General features: G+C 38.9%; 1 protein-coding gene across 2 annotated transcripts in view; it reads left to right on the top strand.

Annotated features, from left to right (window-relative positions):
• Positions 1–15,246, top strand: part of PRDM5 (PR/SET domain 5) — a 94,340-nt gene extending 79,094 nt beyond the window's left edge. For both annotated transcript variants that reach the window (XM_060779002.2, XM_060779001.2), the window contains exon 16: positions 11,878–15,246. In XM_060779002.2, coding sequence (XP_060634985.1) covers positions 11,878–12,042 — 165 coding nt within the window. In that variant the 3' untranslated portion in view covers positions 12,043–15,246. The remainder of the gene's footprint in view (positions 1–11,877) is intronic.
• Positions 15,247–20,314: the final 5,068 nt, after the last annotated feature.

Genomic DNA, 20,314 nt, shown 5'->3' with positions numbered 1-20,314 from the left:
CAGGATCTAAACACAAGGATTAAACTTTTCCTCTCACTCTATAGTCATGATCCAAATGACCATTTCCTGAAGCAGTTATTATTCTCCCATCCCAGGAAAAGGTTTCAGTTAGCAGGTGGCATGGAATACAATCATGTGTTTTTCAAGCAAGTAGGATTACGACAGGGAGCTCTGGCGTGGGCTGGTCCATGAGGTCACGAAGATTCGGAGACGACTGAACAAATGAACAACAAGGATTACAAGCTTTAAGTTTTCAGGCTATTTGGAATGGCAGCTTCATTTCCCATTTCCCATGTTAGTGTCCATAATCACAGACATAGGATGGCTATTTGGGGGGGAAATTAAGAACCCATCTTTTTTTATTCCTTCTGGTTATACAAGTAATGTGAAGGAAATCCCTGCCCATTCTATTTTTATAAAAGTACCCACCAGAAATGTTTATTTAATTAGAAGGTTTGCAGTGAAACCTAAGGATTATGGTTTTCTTTTTCTGGTGGTTCCTTCTAACCATTTCCTAAATCTATTTGGTATTTGTTTTTGTTGCTCTGCCCACATTGACACATGCACAGTTCGGAAGTGTGACAGAGTGTTGCAGTTGCAAAGTAATGTGCATCATGTAGAAATTGGCAGATCTAAAAGCAAATAGTGGTCTTGTACGGTAATATCTAGAGACACTATTTTGAGAAGGCTGTGGACTTCTACTCCTGAATGATGAAGGATACAGTTTGAATACAGTTTTTAAATAATAGCCATAGTTCCAATGTGCACAAGTAATTTTTCTAGTTAAATTTTTAAAAGTAACCTTTTTTTCCTCTTCATTCTTCAAAAGTAACTAAAGTGGTTGCTTTTTCATTGTGTTAAAAAAATAAGAGTATCTCAAGCTGCCAGACCGTGGTCCAAAAGGCAGTCCCTTCCTGTCACAGCTATCTCCACACTCACAACAGAGCATGAGGCATCGACACAAGGCATGTGTAATATTTTTCCTTCACTGTTTGGTGACACCACATCCCTGTAACCATAAAGATAACTAAAGAAGTTACATTGCAAACAGAGGGACATTTTCTTTCTTTAAGTGCAACTGTAGTGTGATGTTTGCTATTGGAGAAAGGAACTAAGTTTACGAAACTACAAATGTGTAATTCCTTGTTTACATGTTCTGGATTGCTTGTTTTGTTTGCTGTAGCTGTTTGATTTTACTTCTCTATAATAAAATACCTTCAGATTAGTAGGATGTTTGGCTTTATAAATATCAGTTTACACTATTGTTTTATAAAATATCCCGCCTAGATAATTTAGTTACATGCTTTCTTTAAAAAGATTTCATGCTAAAATACAAATAAAACTTTGGCAGAGAAGGAGTGCATATTCTGCAATATTTCACAGATGAAAACACTTCTGTTTTTACTGTCTTCCTAAAAATGTCATGGCTAAACTACAAGTTCTATTGGTTGATGCCCCTGTATCAACCCTTGTGTCCTGCAAGAATGGGGATGATACACCAAGAGTCACTGAGGACAAGAAACTGAGGCAGCCCATAAGAATTCACATGAAGCTTCTTTCCTGGCATTAAAGGCAGCAGTCTATCACCATTATGGATAAAGTATCACTGCTCTGGCCCAAGGATGCATTGAAGATAATTCTCCCCAATGAACCAAATTTAGGCAGGAAATGAATAAACTGATAAATATGACAGCCTTTATTGTGGATGCTAGGCTGGGTACCATTCAGTTTAGCACCAAGGGTCAGGATGGATAGAGATGAGATGCCAGCTTTGGTTAAAAAAAAAGGAACATGAGTTCACATTCCAAGCAGAACTTTATATCTGCCTATTTTCAAGAGACCAAGCCATTTCGTGGCCCATTACAGCCTGTCCTGATTGTGAACAAGGTCATAAAGAAGACACAAATCCCAAGAAAAAGGAGAGGACAATAGGCAGGGCTGCTCATCCTTTTTTTGTCCTTCAATCAGACTTTACCTCCACTTTGAGCACTTTGAGCTCCTCCTTTCTGACAGGAGACTTCAGACCAGGACTCATGGGGAGAACAAAGAACAAAGTTTCCAATCCAAACTATATTGTTGTTTATTTGTTCAGTCGCTTCCGACTCTTCGTGACTTTATGAACCAGCCTACGCCAGAGCTCCCTGTCGACCATAGCCACTCCCAGCTCCTTCAAGGTCAGTCCAGTCACTTCAAGGATACCATCCAACCATCTTGCCCTTGGTCGGCCCCTCTTCCTTTTTCCTTCCATTTTCCTCAGCACAATTGTCTTCTCTAAGCTTTCCTGTCTTCTCATTATGTGGCCAAAGTACTTCATCTTTGCCTCTAATATTCTTCCCTCCAATGAGCAGTCAGGCTTTATTTCCTGAAGTATGGATTGGTTGGATCTTTTCATGGTCCAAGGCACTCTCAGAATTTTTCTCCAACACCACAGTTCAAAAGCATCTATCTTGTACTTTCCTCAAATGTTGAGGTAACATCAGCATGTCAATAATGGGAAATCTTCAGAATTTGTGCATGTATGGGAGACCTTGCACCTCAGACAAGTGTGTGCTGAACACTATTAGGTATGGCTATCAGATCACGTCCTCCCACAAACTAAATAATTTCTTCATAACCACCCCAAAGTCCTAAAATCCAGGAAAGCATCACCTCCTACTGGAAGACATTGATCATTTGAACTAAATAAGGGCAATATATGAAGTTCCAACCTCAGAGGCTGCTACTCCTTCATTTTCACTGTACCCAAGAAGAACAGCACCTGAAGATCCATACCAAACCTGAGAAAAGTAAATTGGTTTGTCAGTAAGTGCTACCTTTATACAGAAGTTCTCAAGCATGTCCTTCCTGTCTTCTCAGGACCTTACTGAACCATATGTTCAAATCCCAGGATAGCTTGCATAGTGCCAGTTCCTTCAGTTTACATATGGACATGACCCACTACAAGGCACCACCATTTGGACTGTCCTTAGTTACTTTGTCAAGATCATGGTGGTCCTGGTGGTTCACTAGAAGAAGTTTCACCTTCACATTTACACATGACTTGATGATCTGCTGATGTGATCAGTGTCTTCCAGCAGAGGCTAAGCAATGTCAAGTTGGTTCTGCACACGTTGAGCCAACAGGTTCCAGGTAAATCCCCAGAAGAACCTCCTCCTCAAATCACAGAAGATCTGGCACTTCAAAGCCATAACCAAAAAAATAATTGAGGCCATCAGAGGCATAATATTCTTAGTCTGTAAATATATTTACAGACACAAGCAGGTCTTTTATTTTGCATTTTGTGTCTCTGAGAGGTGTTTTTGGTTTGTTTTTCTTCTCAATATCTACTTTTACTTTCCAGATTTAAACATTGCTTGCATACAGATTAATATAAAACAAATCATTTGTAAAACAAAATGGTCACGTGTCATAATACACCGGAGATCTGAAATAATCTGGGTTATCATTCATAACTGAAATGATGACTAACTCAATCCAAACATTTATGTTATTTAGGCATCAAACCATATGATCATCAAGGGGGGCACTCTATCCTCTCCTCATTAATCACATAGTAACCTGGTTATGACCTCAGGCTCTCCCAGAGCAGCAGGCCTTCAAGGGCTGGTAGCAGCAACACAAGGACAAGAAGATGGAGCAGCAAAAGGACAGGCTGGACAGGTTGGACACATAGGCATATGTAGACACATCCTATGTAGACGTGCTGTTAAGTGCTTCAAATTAGAAATAACAGGGGAAAGAACCTTCTAAAATTTTCTCTACTGTATTATAAGTAAAGGCATAATGGTATTGTAAGAAGGGAATGAAATAAATGTTGCAAATAACTAAAAAAAACTAAACTAAAGTCTTGACCTGTATGGATTGCCAGCCTTTTGTTTGGCACTGCCTCTGTATACTTATTCTCAAAATGGATATAATTTGTGTCTGTAACAGTAACAACCACAGTATTGGTGAAGGGATTTAAGAAAATCTTAGCATCAGGATATGAATTGTAAAGCTAATTTGAAATGTTGCCTGTGATAGAGCCTGATTGTACATTGCATTTGATCATTTGTGTATTTATGCAGGCTTTCCGATTCAAATTGCAAAATTCAGAGTAAAGGATCTGTTAGATGCCTGTTAGATGCCTCAAGATCAGGATATTGCAAAGCTTTCAACTAATCATCAAAATATAGCCAACTAGGTACATAACAAGTACTTTACAGTTACATAGTGGATGAAACTATTGAAGTACCAATTGTTCTTCCATATGTTGTTTGCTTTTACAAGACACTTTCACAAACCTAAGCAAGACTACGCTTTACCAGTGTATATTAGAGGGAGCTTTATTGAGTGATGATGTAAAATTTTTAGGTTCACAAACGGAAAAAAGAGGGATATGATGAGGTATGGAATGTAAGTTTTAAGTAAGCATAGTTTTTTGCCTGAAATGAAGATTTCATCCTTAAAGGATTCTTCTTACATAGGATGGATTTATAATGCTTTAAACATCAAAATTAGCACAAACTGGTAACAGCTTCCCTTCTCTCTTAAGAGGTATAACAGATACCACCATGGTGAATTTTCCATTTTTTACAACATATAAAATGTTTTATAGTCAGAATGAGATATCACTTTGTAAAGGAGATACCCTATGAACTAGCAGTGGCTTCTAGGAGTTGGTATAGAGCAGGCATGGGCAAAGTAAGGACCAGGGGGTGGATGCGGCCCCTGGGGCACTTACCTCAGGCCCTCCTCATTTACGCTGTCCTCTTGACATAAGGACACAGAAGCCCACAGCAGCTAAGAGTCTTCTGGAGCACTCTCAGCCATTGCATGTCTCACCCTCCTCATGGCATAAGGACAGTGTGAGTGATCCCATCCCTATGCTGGAAGGACAGCTCAAGGAAGGTACATAGCAACTGAGAGCCTTCTGCAGCACTCTCAGCTGCCTCCTGTCTCACTTTCCTCCTGGCATCATGGCAAGAGGACAACCCAAAGATCAGGACAGTCGCCACACGTCCCGCCTTCCTCCCAGCATAAGGATGGGGCATGCGGCCCTGTCCTTATGCTGTGAGGACAACGTGAGGATGACCTGGGCCCAGCCCTGCTCTCTCCTGGCCCCAACCCCTTGTGGGCCCATTCCCACCCATCATGCATACAGCCCCACTCCCTCCTGGCCCTGCTCTCCTGGCCAGGCCCTCAATGCAGCCCCAAGGCAAAAAGTTTTCCCATGCCTGATATATAGGGGTATTCATATGTGATAGCAATAGTCCATGAAGTGAAACCTTTTTAATATAATTCCTGTAGAACACATCCCAGGCATGCTGGTTTTGGTAACTTCAACAAGATTAACATGTGTAACTTGTTCTTCAGTTTCAGCTCACATGAATAACCTTCAGTAGTCCTCTTTTTAGAACCTATTTCCTATGTAAGACCTGTTTTCTAGAACAAGAGAATTTTTGAAGCTTCTTGCCCACTATCTTCTTGCCAGAAGGAGTAGTGTCTAAACTATTTTCTAGGACAAGGGTGCATTCAATATGTCCTGCACCTCGTACTCCTACACCATCCATACTAGCCATTTCATATATATATCTTAAGTAATCTTGTCTAATTCCTGTTGGAATACATGGCCTGCAGTTCAAAATGAAATTACAGCAACCCTAACAGATGGCGCCCCAAGCTTCTTCTTAAATGGTCCTAGAGAAAGGACTCTGCCACCTCCAGTTCTGAACTGTTGTCATCATTAGGAAGATGTTTGATATGTAATTTACATTTTGTTGTATACAGTTTCAACCAATTATAAATACTGTATTTGAAGACCACTGTCATGTCTTCCTAATCTTCTCTTCTCTGTGGTAAATAATATACACATTTTTCTATCATTCCTCATATGACTTGAATTCAAGACACTTCTCCATCCTGGACACCATCCAGTGTTGGTCTTGTTTTTGTTTGTTTTTTAATACAGCAGAGCGAGTTGATATAGTATTCCAAATGTGGTCTGACTAAGCCATAAAAGATCAGCACAGTTGCTTTTTGTAATTTGAATTCTGTTGATGTCAAAAATTTTGCAGTGGTTGTATTGTTGAAGGCTTTCATGGCCAGAATCACTGGGTTGCTGTGAGTTTTCCGGGCTGTATGGCCATGTTCCAGAAACATTAGGAGAGAATGCTTCTGGAACATGGCTATACAGTCCGGAAACCTCACAGCAACCCACATGCAGTGTTTAATCATTTTCTCAATTAGATGTTTCATCATATAAGAGATTTTTTTTCTTGTCAGAGAGAATAACATTCTTTACATCCCCTACTATACTAAGGCATCTGGTTCTTTCCCGTACACATTGGCCATACTACTTTTCTCTCATCCTGTTCTTGGACTTTAATATTTTTCTTTGTTGGATTCAATTATTTTCTTTTTATTAAGCCCCCCCCCCTCCCCATTCTTCTTTCATATAGACTTGTAATTTGATACCTGGCAATCTATGATAGACATCATTGGGTTTTACCAATCCAGGCTGCATATATTATGTATTTGTTTATTCTCAGTTTATCTCTTATATCTGGAAAAATTGTACATCAGAGAGGAAAAAGAAGAAATTAAAAGCATATAAATATGTGATTTTCATCCTAGAGCAGTAGTTCTCCATCATTCATCTTCCAAACATGTTTGACTTCTACTCACAGCTTGGACAGTGGTCAATAATTCTGGGAGTTAAACACCCAAACATCTGGAGAGCCAAAGTTTTAATACCACCGATCTAGTATTTAAAGTGATACAGTGTGGTGTTACTAAATATAGTACATTTCTCTTACCAGAATGCATCTTTGTTCTATACTTAATGCACTGTTGGTACATAACTGTTCAGTCAAATATGTTAAATGCTTGATCAGCATATTTCAATTGCCTTTTCATTAACTTTCAGATATAGTTTTCATATCTTAGAACATTTCACAACAAAAACTGCCTGTAAACTTTAATTTTCAGAATGTGTCAGCGCTTTGTATGTCTCATTTTTTCCTATCTGAGGCAATTCCTCTTATAATTTTTCTTCATGCATTCAAGTATCGTTGAAAGATCCTTTCCACTGCTTTGTTTTGTTTTTACCTATGCAATGTGTACTTCTTTTTTGTTTGTAGGCTTTTCAGTCCTGCAGCTATAGCATATCAAGAGGAATTTACTTCTCAGTGAGGAATAGGTATTTAGTGTGCATCTGTAAGCAGTTTATTCTTCTTCTTTTGCAGAGATAATGTGCCATTGTTAAACTGTCATCACTGCATGATTGAAACTCATTAAAAGCTACTTATTGGTAGCAGAATTTGACACAGCCCATCTGCTGACGTTGGTATTCTTACAGTGTACTTCCAGTAAGATAAGCGATGCCTCTAAGATGTTCATGCATGTGCATTTATGCAAATGTGCCTGTCTCTACATTGTATAGTTATATCTGTTTATTGTAGCATTTATCTCTGTTAAAGTTAGAGTTATTTGGGTCTGGTTAAAATTTTGTAGTTGCCATTTAATTGTGCAGAGGTGATGCTCAAGTGGCCTCCTGTTTAATTAACCTGGGACAGTGTGCCACAGGCAAGGTGGAGCTGCATCAATATGTCCAGAGTGAAAATAGGGACATTCTAGTGCCTTCGTTTTCTTAATGAAGATCACTATGAAACCTCAAGGTTGTTGTTATCACACATGGCCTCAACTCCTCCAGATGTTGTTTGTTCTAAAGTAGAGTGTCCTTCACCCAGTTTCAAAGTAAAGGTTGTGCTTGCCCTTCTGCTTAAACATTTTTATGTGTCACAAAAGGACAGAGAGAAATAGTAACATCTGTAGCCTGAAGAGGGAAAAAGGGAGGGAGGAAGGTACCGTATTTTCTGATATATGACAACTTGGTATATAAGAAGACCCCCAACTTTTCCAGTTAAAATATAGAGTTTGGGATATACTCACCATATAAGACTACCCCTCTTCTAATGCACACCAAATAAAAATTTAATAAACATCAGATTTGATTTTATATGGTAATTTTCCTATTACTGTACCTTTTCTCTGCCTCTCAGATCTCACACATGCACGCTTGCTCCACTTCACTGCAGTCCTTAGGAGCAAGATATGAGAGGCAGAGAAAGAGGTATGTTAATAGGACACAAAGGCAGGCCAGATGGGTGAAAAAGGCATGTTTTCAGAGCACAACACCACGCTATCTCTTTTTTCCATACCCCAGCTGTCCCAAACACCTGCGGCTTGCTCTGCCCTACACTTACACCTTCCTGGTGAGGCATCCCCTCACCTTGTCATTGGGAGTGTGTTAGGTCACTTCTTTCCATGAATCCTGGTGAGTGGATTTTATTCTACCGTACTTGTACATTGCCGCCATTGCTACGGCTGTTTTTTACCTCCCCCCCACCATATGCAGCAACCGCAGAATCTCCAGTCCAGCTTGGAAGTTTCAGCACCCACCCTATAGGATGACACCTGCTGTATAAGATGACCCGTAACTTTTGAGAAGATTTTCCTGGGTTAAAAGTAGTCTTAAACGCCAGAAAATACAGTTTATGTTGTGAAAGCATTCAAACACATAAACTACTAAACTGGTTCATTGAAAGCAGTAGTGAGAACCCTGTAGCGGTAACAAAATATTTCTGTGAGGATATTAATTCTAGTGCAAATGTTTGTTTCATCTTTTTCTGGAAGTCTTTTAAATGATGCTTCATATGTAAAGATACACTGATTCTCCTCTTTTTCCATCACATTGGCCACTCAGGGCTATGTTCTGCTGTCAGGTTGGGTTGTGATTTTTCTTCTTTAGTTCTGGTTCCACAAGATTTTTTTAGGTGTTGGTGGGGAAGAGGATGGAATACAGCCCAACCGCTATCAAAATGATACAGACTCATGTATTTTTGTAAGCACAAGCAATCAAATTACTGTTAACTTAAACACCATAATCTGTGGATCAACTTCAACTGGAAACCTGGAAATTTGTTCTCTTTGTGTTCATTCAGTGAAGAAAACCATGTTGCCGCTGTTACGCAAGTTAAATTGTTCATGAAAATATGTCCTTTATTGTGGTATTGCAGCAATTGAAAACACGTCATGCCTCCTTAATGATCAACAGTGTCTCAGTTCATAATATTTTTGCTCTCCCACCAGTGAAATCATGAGACAACACAATTGTGTGGGTTAAAAATGAGCAACTTTATTATATGTTACCAATCAAACTCTGTGTGATCTAGCAACCAATTCAAGGCATAAACATGTACTTGAACTATGAACTTGAATTTGAACTTACACTTGAATATTTGAAATATTTTATCCCCATAAATATTCCTCATGACAGAGTTTGTGTTGTTGAAGAGATGTCTTTTTGGTGCACATTTCTTCAAGAACTATTTTTTTTTTTGACAACAGATGCTGCTTTGACTCACTGACTTTGCACAATCCACTTGGCTCTATCATGGAAAACTACATATTGTTCAAATAGAACCATGATATTATGATTGGTAGAGAATGGGGCTCCTAACAGTATCAGAAATGTTGCTGTGACTTCAAAAATACATCCAAATGCCATAGGCTAGTATTTTTCATTTCTCAGAAAAGAATTAGATCATTTGACTTTCTGTGGGCTTGAGATCTATATTTGCCTGTGTCTTGTGCCCAAATAAAGATGTTGAGCCAATTTGATCCAGCCTACAATCAACTCAAAGTTAATTGTAGGCTACTCAGTTTCAGTCCCAAATACATTTATGCATGCATTGGGTATAATTTTCTAAGTCTAACAGCCTTCTCATTATTTTCTTTCTCAGTAGTGCATTAAGTCTGATACAGTTCTTTTGTATCTTGCATCTTGTGTGTCTTGTGTTGTGTGAAGAGTCAGTCCAGATGCATTTCTTAAGCTATACTCTGGATCTTTGGAAGTCTGATTTGAATTGGCCAAATCTTGCCATCACGGGGCTCCTTTGCTTCATAGTATCTTGTTCTTCAATAAAGCATTCTTTATTAAGGTCTATCCCCAATGTTTGGAAATGTGATCTGTGGTTGCTTAAGTTTTAGGTTAGAGTGAACCCTCCAGTTTCTTATCCTCATTGGAAGTCATGAGAATTGTTATAATATACTTGACACCGTATCTAATGCCCAAAGAAAGCAACAGGAAAGAACCAGAGTAATAGATAACAAGAATACATTTAGTCATCTACTCCTGTTGGTTATGCTTTAACTATGTCACTCTATTTACTATATAGGCTCTTAAGATGCATATAAATTGTGACTACAAAAGAAACCAAAAATACATTTGGTTGTTGTAGGTTGTAAACTCTATCTCTCACTCATTCTAACTCAGGCTTTTTTTAAAAAAAAGATAGAATAGTAAATTTTCTAGTTCTTGGCAGGCACTGCTTGCTTGGATCCACATCAGATAAATGTTTAGCATGGGCCAGTGTATAAATGTGCCAAATTTTATAGTTTTAACCTGAAGTATGTGATTTTAGGCTTAACTGTTCTGTTCTCCTCCTGTACTCTGCAAAAGTAGTTTTGAGTTAATTTTTTTTATTCAAAAGAGCATGTGGCGCTTGAGCCACCTTTGCATCATACCTGGGAAGTTTCCAGTTCAATGTCAATGTGAGCCACTGAAATGAGAAACAAATAAATAATCTCTCAAATTCCAAATAGATCAAGAGATGTAGTGATGAGCATACTGGCCCTTCGGTACTAGGGATGTGAATATTTGCTTCTTCCAGTCTTTTACATGTTGATGGAAATGTTCAAATAATTTTTGCCCCACTATCAAAACCATGAGAATTTATTTAAAATTTTTCATGTCTTGACTTTTTAAAATCAACTGATTATTTTTAGGATGTGGTGAGGAAACAACCAACCATTTTCCATCCCAATGGGCACCTTTGACTGCTTAGCTGAGGGAGCTCAGTGCTATTGACAGAGCAGGTGGAGGCATTAGGCCAGTGGTTCTCAACCTGTGGGTCCCCGATGTTTTGGCCTACAACTCCCAGAAATCCTAACCAGCTGTTAGAATTACTGGGAGTTGAAGGCCAAAACATCTGGGGACCCACAGGTTGAGAACCACTGCACTAGGCAATCCTTTGTAATAAGGCACTAGGAAATCCTTTATAAATAAGGCCAAACATTTGGCTAGGTTGTGAAAAAAATTAGTTTATGTCCTGATCACAGAAGAAAGGGCTTTTCTTCCTCTGTGGTTAGGAAGCGAAATCAGGTAGGCTGGCAGAGCAGAGAAAAAACCACCCACCCTTTCTCTGTTAGTCTGCTTGCTTCCACATGTTGATTTCCATGCTTTCAAAGAATTCCTGGTTTTCCATGGTCATTGGATAAATAGCTATTTCCAAGGCTTTCTCAAGATTCCATTTTATAGTTATATATATTTTCCTGGCATCGTAAAACTAATATTATTTCTATTTAACACATTGATCTGAAAGATGTTGGACTGCAAGTCCCAGCATTTCCCACTCTATATATCTTGGGTAAGGTTCTGGAGTTTGCTCAGCAACATCTGGAGAGCTGCACAGATCACCCATCTGACTTAACAAAATATAAAGCTGAAACTGGGAAAGAGTGAGTTGCTTGTTATTTGAGGGTATGTGCAGAGTAGCAAATGAAATATTAGCTACTAACTTGGAACCACTATATCTATATCACATCTACTTTATAACTGACTGTTGTTCTCTCTCTTTTAAGAAGGAAGCTGCAAACCATCCAAATTTTTCAATAATTTAGTTAAAGCATCTTGGTGAAGGATTTCCTTCTTGCTTATCTGGGTTATGCATAATGTCAAGTGATTAAATATCTACTTATGTCATATTTTTAAGTGCTTTCGATCAGTGTAATAGTTTTGTTTTGTCTTTTGTTTTTTGTTCATCTGTGCTTTAGGTTTGTGACTTGTCATTCAGTTTGAAGAAAATGCTGATCCGACACAAGCTGACTCACAATCCAAACCGCCCCATGGCCGAATGCCAGCTGTGCCACAAAAAGTTTACAAGAAATGACTACCTCAAAGTGCACATGGAAAATGTCCATGGAGAAACTGACAGCTAGTTTTGGCTTACACAAAAAGAGTGCCAGGCCTTCCCTTTGAGGATATATAAACTCCAGACTTCTCACCTGATTAGTGGCTGCAAGACTCACATACACACAATGTGCTCATATAATTGCTTTATTGCCAAAGTTAAACAAGGTTCAAACAGAAATAATTAACTTAAGTGTGAGTTTAACAGATAATATTTAATAGGAAAAATCTCACCCTAATATGTCATCTTTTTGTCATGCTTCAATTTATTTTCCGGAACGTTCCTCTGTGTTGAAATCAGTACTAAAGCAAAAGTCCTAAATACACTTATGGATGCTATAGCCATTTTGTTAATCAACAGCATTCAACTACAAATCCCAATGGAAGATATTTCCCTCTACAGGAGATGATTTTGATATGAATTCCATATGCAAAATGGATATGATATCACATGAAATGTATTTAAAGAATGCCTACTTGAGCAACTACTTGGGGGTAAGCAGCAACGAGTTCAATGAGGCCTGCTTCTTCAAAGAAATAATAAGGTCAAACTTCCAGGATAAGCCCTGGAAACAGTCTCAATATCTTTTTACAATTTTGATAGGTGGAGAGAACAAGGATGGAGAGCATGCCATTTACATGCTGGTGGGCTGCAGTTTCTGACTGGCTGAGCGGAGATGCAGTCTAATAGTATCTCGGCGATACCTGTTTCTCTTGGATAAACACATCCCTATGCAAAATAATCCTGGAAACCCTTTGTTGTTTATTCGTTCAGTCACTTCTGACCCTTCGTGACCTCATGAACCAGCCCACGCCAGAGTTCCCTGTCAGCTGTGGCCACCCCCAGTTCCTTCAAAGTCAAGCCAGTCACTACAAGAATACCATCCACTCATCTTGCCCTTGGTTGGCCCCTCTTCCTTTTTCCTTCCTTTTCCCCAGCATCATTGTCTTCTCCAAGCTTTCCTGCCTTCTCATTATGTGGCCAAAGTACTTCATCTTTGCCTCTAATATCCTTCCCTCTAGTCAGAAACCGAGCTTTGTTTCCTGGAGTATGGACTGGTTTGATCTTGTGGTCCAAGGCACTCTCAGAATTTTCCTTCGGCACCACTGTTCAAAAGTGTCTATCTTCCTTTGCTCAGCCTTCCTTATGGTCCAGCTCTCACATCCATAGGTTACTATGGGCAATACCATTGTTTTAACTATGCAGATTTTTGTTGCCAGTTTCAATGTCTCTACTCTTCACTATTTTATCAAGATTGGTCATTGCTCTTCTCCCAAGAAGTAAACGTCTTCTGGAAACCCTAGACATTCTCATTTCCATGCTTGAAATACTGAGGATAGTGTCAGAGTTTCTGGATTAATTTAATTGATTTCATAAGTGCACAAGTCTAAGTATCATGAAAATCAGTCAGACCTCAGCATATAAAACAATGAATTATTCTGTAATTTCTGTAAATAGTCTTAGATGTGTACGTCTGTACAATTATTTCCTATGTTTTCGCAAGATTATAATATTATCTAGACTTTACTCATGTAAAGTGTTAACCAGAATGGCTTTTCAAGAAATGTTTCTTCTGGATTATATATTTTCAAATAGATTTAAAACTGATGCACAAATACTAGAATCTTTTTCAACCACCCCCCTAGTGTAATGGTAGGGATTTGTGGGACTGGCCATCTTAACTGCTTCAACATGGTTGGCCTTACGTTTGGTTGCCATTGTGCAAGGAAAGCCAAAAGCAAATACGGTGAGTGTTTTGTGTTGAAATGCTGTGTTTGCACTTATGCAATATTTGTAAATGCCAAGGCAAGAGGAAATAAAATCTTAGAATAGTGTCCAACATCTGATTGAGTCAAGGAACATGTAATTGAATTGCTAGGAATAATTCCCATGGAACCATACATTGTTTTGAATGAGACTTGTGCAATGACTCTATAATTCATATTGATTTTTATTATTATTGTGAGGACCAAGATTAGGTTAAGAATAATTTTCTAACTGGAAGAACTCTTTCAACAGCAAGTTGCTCTTCATTATAAATGGAAAATATCTAAATTCTCATACTTGGATAACTGAAGCCAGCACAAGACTGAAAGGAATTAAATAAAACACCAGGATCTAATTTTAAGGGACACAAAATTGTTTAAAGAAAATATGGCAGGAAGCGTTTTTTAAAAAAATGTGCCTTTACATTATGGCATACAGCATATGATATAATAATTTAAACTGCATTCAGTACTATCATGAAAAATGAAATGAAAAAGGGGCTCTAGGTATTCTAATTGCCACACCTTAGTCGTCTAGCTCACTGATGCTCATAACATTTCTGTCTAGGCACCTAAACCAGGAATTCCCAATTGGATGCCCCCCCCCCCCCAAATAAAGGTCTGCCTCCAGGGGCCAATCAAGAATGGGCAATTTGGAATTCCCTGAACAGACTCAGAAATGGAGTGGGCAGATCAAAAGATGATCTGACAAAATGGCACTACCTAAAAGAATTCTCCAGCTTGTGCGACTGTGAAGCGGAACAGATAACTCCGCATCTGTATGCTTGTCTGCAATGTCCTGCCTCATGTACAGAGAATTGTTTGAGGCTATAGACAATGCGTTTGCTGTTGCCCATTTTTGGTCAAAAGATATTTAGCTGCTTGTGCTCCTTCAATTTTTATCAGTTTTATACTAATTTATGCAATGCTTTTTGATATGAAATAAATAAATGTCTAAGTTTAGTTCCTAGTACAGCATACAGGTCATTTTTAAAGTTTCATATTTTCATTATGGCATTGTCAGCTTATTATTCTGGCAAAACAAAGAGGAAGAACAAAACCAACGTGGTAATCAAAGGTTAAAGGACAACAGTTCTAATAACGCCTCGTATGGTTAAATACACATTTAAGAAGGATGCATAGCTAATCTCTCTCATTGTCCACAGTGAGGTGCTTATGTCACATTTAGACAGTTGTCCCCAAATAAACCGGCATACAGGCATAGAAATTGATAAGAAGGGATCATGGACTGATAAAGATCTCAGGAAGAATCTCCATATAGATAGGGCTGTTTTAAATGTATAACTGGCAGGATGTGTAGTGAGCAATGAGTGCATTGGAATTTATTGTATTTGCTCTTAATCTCCAATTGACTTGGAAATGACATTTCATTTGGATTCAATGTTCGGTGCTCACTGCACTATGAATCAATTTGTTTTAATAAAGATGTTGCCTGAAATAAGTAACCATTTCTGCCTTGTCCCTTTGTTCCAGGTTATGGGGACAAACATGTACTAATTATACTTTACACAAGTACAATATCCAATGTACCAGTACAATGATCTTTAAATACATGCTCCTTATAAGTTCCAATGTGATGTACCCACAATATATTCAGTAGCACACCTTATTGTACTCCTAAATTCTAAATTTATCATATTACTTTGATGTGCCAGTTGAATTCTATTCCCCATTAGCTCTTTCTCCATGCCCATAAGAAATGGCCAATGAACTTTGGAACTCATTGGTTCTAATAATCTGTCATACATAACACATATCTCTATGAAACTACAAATATTAAGATTTTCTAAATATGCTATGATAACCCCCACTCTCCATTTCTAGTTTATGTTCTGTTCTAATCTTCCAAATATTGTTTGTTCTATAATAAAAATTCTCCTGACTACAACAAACCTTGGGTATTAACTCATATAGACCTATGAGGTTTTGCTTCATATCCCAAGACACGATCTGCAACTTAGTTAAACATGAGCCAGCAATGTGATGCGGCGGCAAAAAAAGCCAATGGGATTTTGGCCTGCATCAATAGGAGTATACTGTATAGATCCAGGGAAGTCATGCTATCCCTCTATTTTGCCTTGATCAGACCACACCTGGAATATTGTGACCAATTCTGAGCACCATAATTGAAGGGAGATGTTGACAAGCTGGAATGTGTCCAGAGGAGGGCAACTGAAATGATCAAGGGTCTGGAGAACAAGCCCTATGATGAGTGGCTTAAAGAGCTAGGCCTGTTTAGCCTGCAGAAGAGAAGACTTAGAGGAGACATGATAGCCATGTATAAATATGTGAGGGGAAGTCATAGGGAGGAGGGAGCAAGCTTGTTTTCTGCTACCCTGGAGACTAGGACGCAGAACAATGGCTTCAAACTACAGGAAAGGAGATTCCACCTGAAAATTAGGAAAAACTTCCTAACTGTGAGAGCTGTTCAGCAGTGGAACTCTCTGCCCCAAATTGTGGTGGAGGCTCCTTCTTTGGAAGCTTTTAAACAGAGGCTGGATGGCCATCTGTTGGGGGTGCTGTGAACGCTATTATCCTGCTTCTTGGCAGGGGGTTGGGCTGGATGGCCCATGAGGTCTCTTCCAACTCTAGGCTTCTGTGATTCTATGATTCTACTGTAAATGTGGCCAGGATGTAAACAATAGGATAAGGGAATAGGATTAGTGCAGAGCTGTGGCTATGGAAAGAGGACATGGGATAAAGTGGAAGGCTGCATAACTATTGCGTAGAGCAACTAGGGACTAGGCGTTCTCAAAGGCAAGGGGGAGAGAAGGAAAATCCCACCTCTTGATGTCACTTTGGTCTAAAATGTGTCTAATTTCTTCAGATTATCAAACAAATACATTCCCCTTATGAGTATTCATCATTTGAGATCTGTGTAGGCTTTTTTGTGCATTCCACCATCCTGAGATACATCTGGTGGGAACATGTGGAGAAATGTTCATAGTGGCTAATCCAGGGGTCTAAAACCATCTAAAGAGGTTAGATTGGTACTCCCTACCATTCTTCCATAGGCAATTGAACATTTGGGGGGAAGGTCACTTCTGAAAGGGAAAAAGTCATGCATCATGTGTTACTTTGTCTTCTTGGATCTTTTACTTAAAATAGTTATGTTTTAAACTGGGTTTAATTTCATTGATAGTTTGGTTACATTTTTCATTTTTGTATGGCATAATTTTTTACCTGTGTTTTAACTTTTGTAAGCTGCCTTGAGTCCCAATTTAGGAAAAGAGAATAGGTCCTGCCCAATTTCCCGGTTGACTCTTACGCCTAGAAGTCTCTCCTTAACTCCTGGTGTTATTTCTTAGCAAGTTCCACCAAACTCTAATCTGCACTCCTGCTGATCAGCTAAAATTGATATATAAAATTTAAACAGAAATCCTAATGCATATCTCTTTCATTCTCACAATCCCTTTAGTATTTCTATTTCTGTTCCAGTCTTAAGCCCCATGGAAAAAGAATCAATTGAAGTGTTTACTCTGCAAAATTAATCCTCAGTACAGTAATACTAGTTTCATACGTGGCGTGTCCTCTATATAAATAGGTACTATGTCTGTTTGGGAAAAATATTTGAGACAAGATAGAAATTAAGCAAGAAATAAACAGAAATTAAGACATAATTTGAATTTGTTCAATGAACATTTTAAATTCAAAATCACAATAATAATGCAGAAGTGGGATATGGAAGAATACAGATAACATTAAAAAAACCATGAATTTGAGTGGTGTAAAGTATTTGGGGGGGGGGGCAGAGTAGAGTGTAGGATACTGCCTTATCATGAGTCAAATCATTGTTCCTTGTGCCTCATCATTGCCTACTATTTACTTTATTGATGTTTTGTCCCTTCAAGTTGACTGACATATGACAATATACCATGGGGTTTTTGGACAATTGTAGAGAAGTTTGTCAAGACCTTGCCCAAGGTGACTTAGTGGGTTTCCATGGTTGAACTGGGTTTTGAACCCTAATAGCAAGTTGTAGTCCATACACAACACCTACTAGAAATAATATTGCATGAAAACTGACTGGCACAGCCTGGGGATCACAACCAGCCACAGTAAAGACATCTGTCCCTGCACTTTGCTATTCTGCTGCTGAATATGCATGCCCAGTGTGGAATACACCACACCACATTAAAACAGTGGATGTGGCTCTTAATCAGACATGCCACATTATCAAGGGATGTCTGCACCCCACATCACTGGAGAAATTACACTGTTTAGCTGGTATCACATCAGCCAGCATGACAACACCTTAAATCAAGAAATAGCTTCCTAAGATCTACAGAGATACTCGCAGAAACACCTCAGAAAGCAAGAGTCCGAAAATGCAGGCCAAAACCCCGCACCTCAATCAGTGGCTGAGACTGGATGAGAAACTCCCTCCTGGGCACACAGAAGAGTAGATAACCTGGAAGGTGCTGAACAGGCTGCACTCCAGCACCACAAGATGCAGAGCTACCTTAAGAAATTGGGCTACAAAGTGGAGTCCATGACATGTGAGTGTGGAGAAGAGAAAACCATAGACCACTTACTACAATGCAACCTGAGCCCTGCCACACGCACAACGGAGGACCTTCTTACAGCAACACCAGAGGCACTCCAAGTGGCCAGCTTCTGGTCAAAGGACATTTGCATAATAGCAACTTCTTTTTTTAACCTTCTTTGTGTTTTTAAATGCATTTTAACTCACTTCTGACACGATAAACAAATGCCACATTTACTCTTACTATTTACCTTGGAGCCCCCCCCCCCCCCATTTAACAACTATTTGATTAGTTAATTTATTCCCCACCTTTCACAATTTCATAAAAAGTTAAAGAAATTAATGCAAACACCAAACTATGGAAGCAAGGTACAAAAGATTGAAAAGCTAATCATAAGGATCTTAGCCACCCACCAAACTTAGATGATGTGCGATGGAAATAAGGGCCTCTGAGGAAGATCTTTAAAAAGTATGAACAAGCACTTTTTAAGACAAGCATCCGTCAGATATTCCAATCCTGAGCTGAGAAGAGCACATTGAAGTTTGCTCAGAAATTAACTAAAGAGTGTGAGTACTTGAACCTTGGATTAGGACTCTGGAGACCAGGGTTCAAATACCCCTCAGTCCATGGAAAACCACTGGGTGACTCGGAATCAAATTTACTAAGCCTCAGAGGAAGACAGTGGCAACTCCCTTCTGACCAACTCTTGCAAAGCAAACCCTATGATACGTTCATCTTCGGGCAGCCATTCATTGGAAATGATCTGAAACACACACAACCAAGTGGTGGCAAAATATAAACATTGTGGAGATTAATCTGGCATGGTTCATGTAGGCCGGACAATGTGTTCAGATAGGACACAGCTAGTACACCACTTAAACCACAAATAATACTCCATGCCTAAAGAACTCTCTGTCCTGGAGTGTGGTGGACCTTCTTACAGCAACACCAGAGGCTTCTTTGGAGGCTTTTAAACAGAGGCTGGATGACCATCTGTCGAGGGTGCTTTGAAAGCAATTTTCCTGCTTCTTGGCAGGGGGTTGGACTAGATGGCCCACGAGGTCTCTTCCAACTCAATGATTTTATGATTCTATGATATATAAGCATGCTTTTTATTTTTCATAGAAAGGCATATGATGAATTCAGCTTCTGTGATTATGTGATCCAATCAGTCTCTTCCCTGAGTAAAACACATTAAAGTTAGTTGGATCGTAGATGCTTTACAAGCTGCTGCTTCTGTGGGGATGTAATTTGAGAGTTGTCGTTCTGACAAGTCTACTCTGAGATCTTCATAAATTTAACATTCAGCTGTCAGTTGTGTTGACAGGCACACATGGGAGTTCTAGTTTAAAAGTCTTGTAGTAACTGGCTTTATTGAATCATGTCATTTGTATTGAGCAGTTATCACTCACTCAAGCACATTACTGTGTTAAGAATAGTCCAATCAGCTTTGCTCAGTACAAAACCTTCACATGACACAAAGCGGCTTTGTAATCAGCCAAGTGGACTGGACTATTCAAATACAGATAAGGGAAAAGGGGTGCATTATGTACTGTATTTCTGCAAAGGGGCTCTTATAATAAAACATATGTGACTTTGTTTTCTTAAAGGCCAAATAATATGAAAACAAGAATGGATAAAATAAAAATATACATGAGATGAGAACTTAAACTGAATTGGTCTTCTTTGGAATTGTTATAGTGATTTTTAAGGTGAAGATGACTTCCCCACAAAGTCAGAACTCCTGGATCTGGGCTTCATAACGTACAAAGTCAGGGGAGAAAGCAAGCAAGCAAAATTATCTAGATTTTATTTCCATAAATTGCCATGGTGGGGAAAGTAGCAGAAAGGGTGTGATTGAGTGACCAGTAGATCTATTTTTCTAATTCTAGGATACATTTTACAAGGGCAACTCCAAAATATACATTCCAAAGTATACATTCCAAAATATAGTAACCTATGGATGTGAGATCTGGACCATAGGGAAGGCTGAGCAAAGGAAGATAGACGCTTTTGAACTTGGTGT

This window comes from Anolis sagrei, chromosome 5 (genome assembly GCF_037176765.1).
Source record: "Anolis sagrei isolate rAnoSag1 chromosome 5, rAnoSag1.mat, whole genome shotgun sequence".
NCBI lineage: Eukaryota > Metazoa > Chordata > Lepidosauria > Squamata > Dactyloidae > Anolis > Anolis sagrei.
The sequence above is the reverse complement of the archived record's forward strand: the minus strand, read 5'-3'. Positions and strand labels throughout refer to the sequence as shown.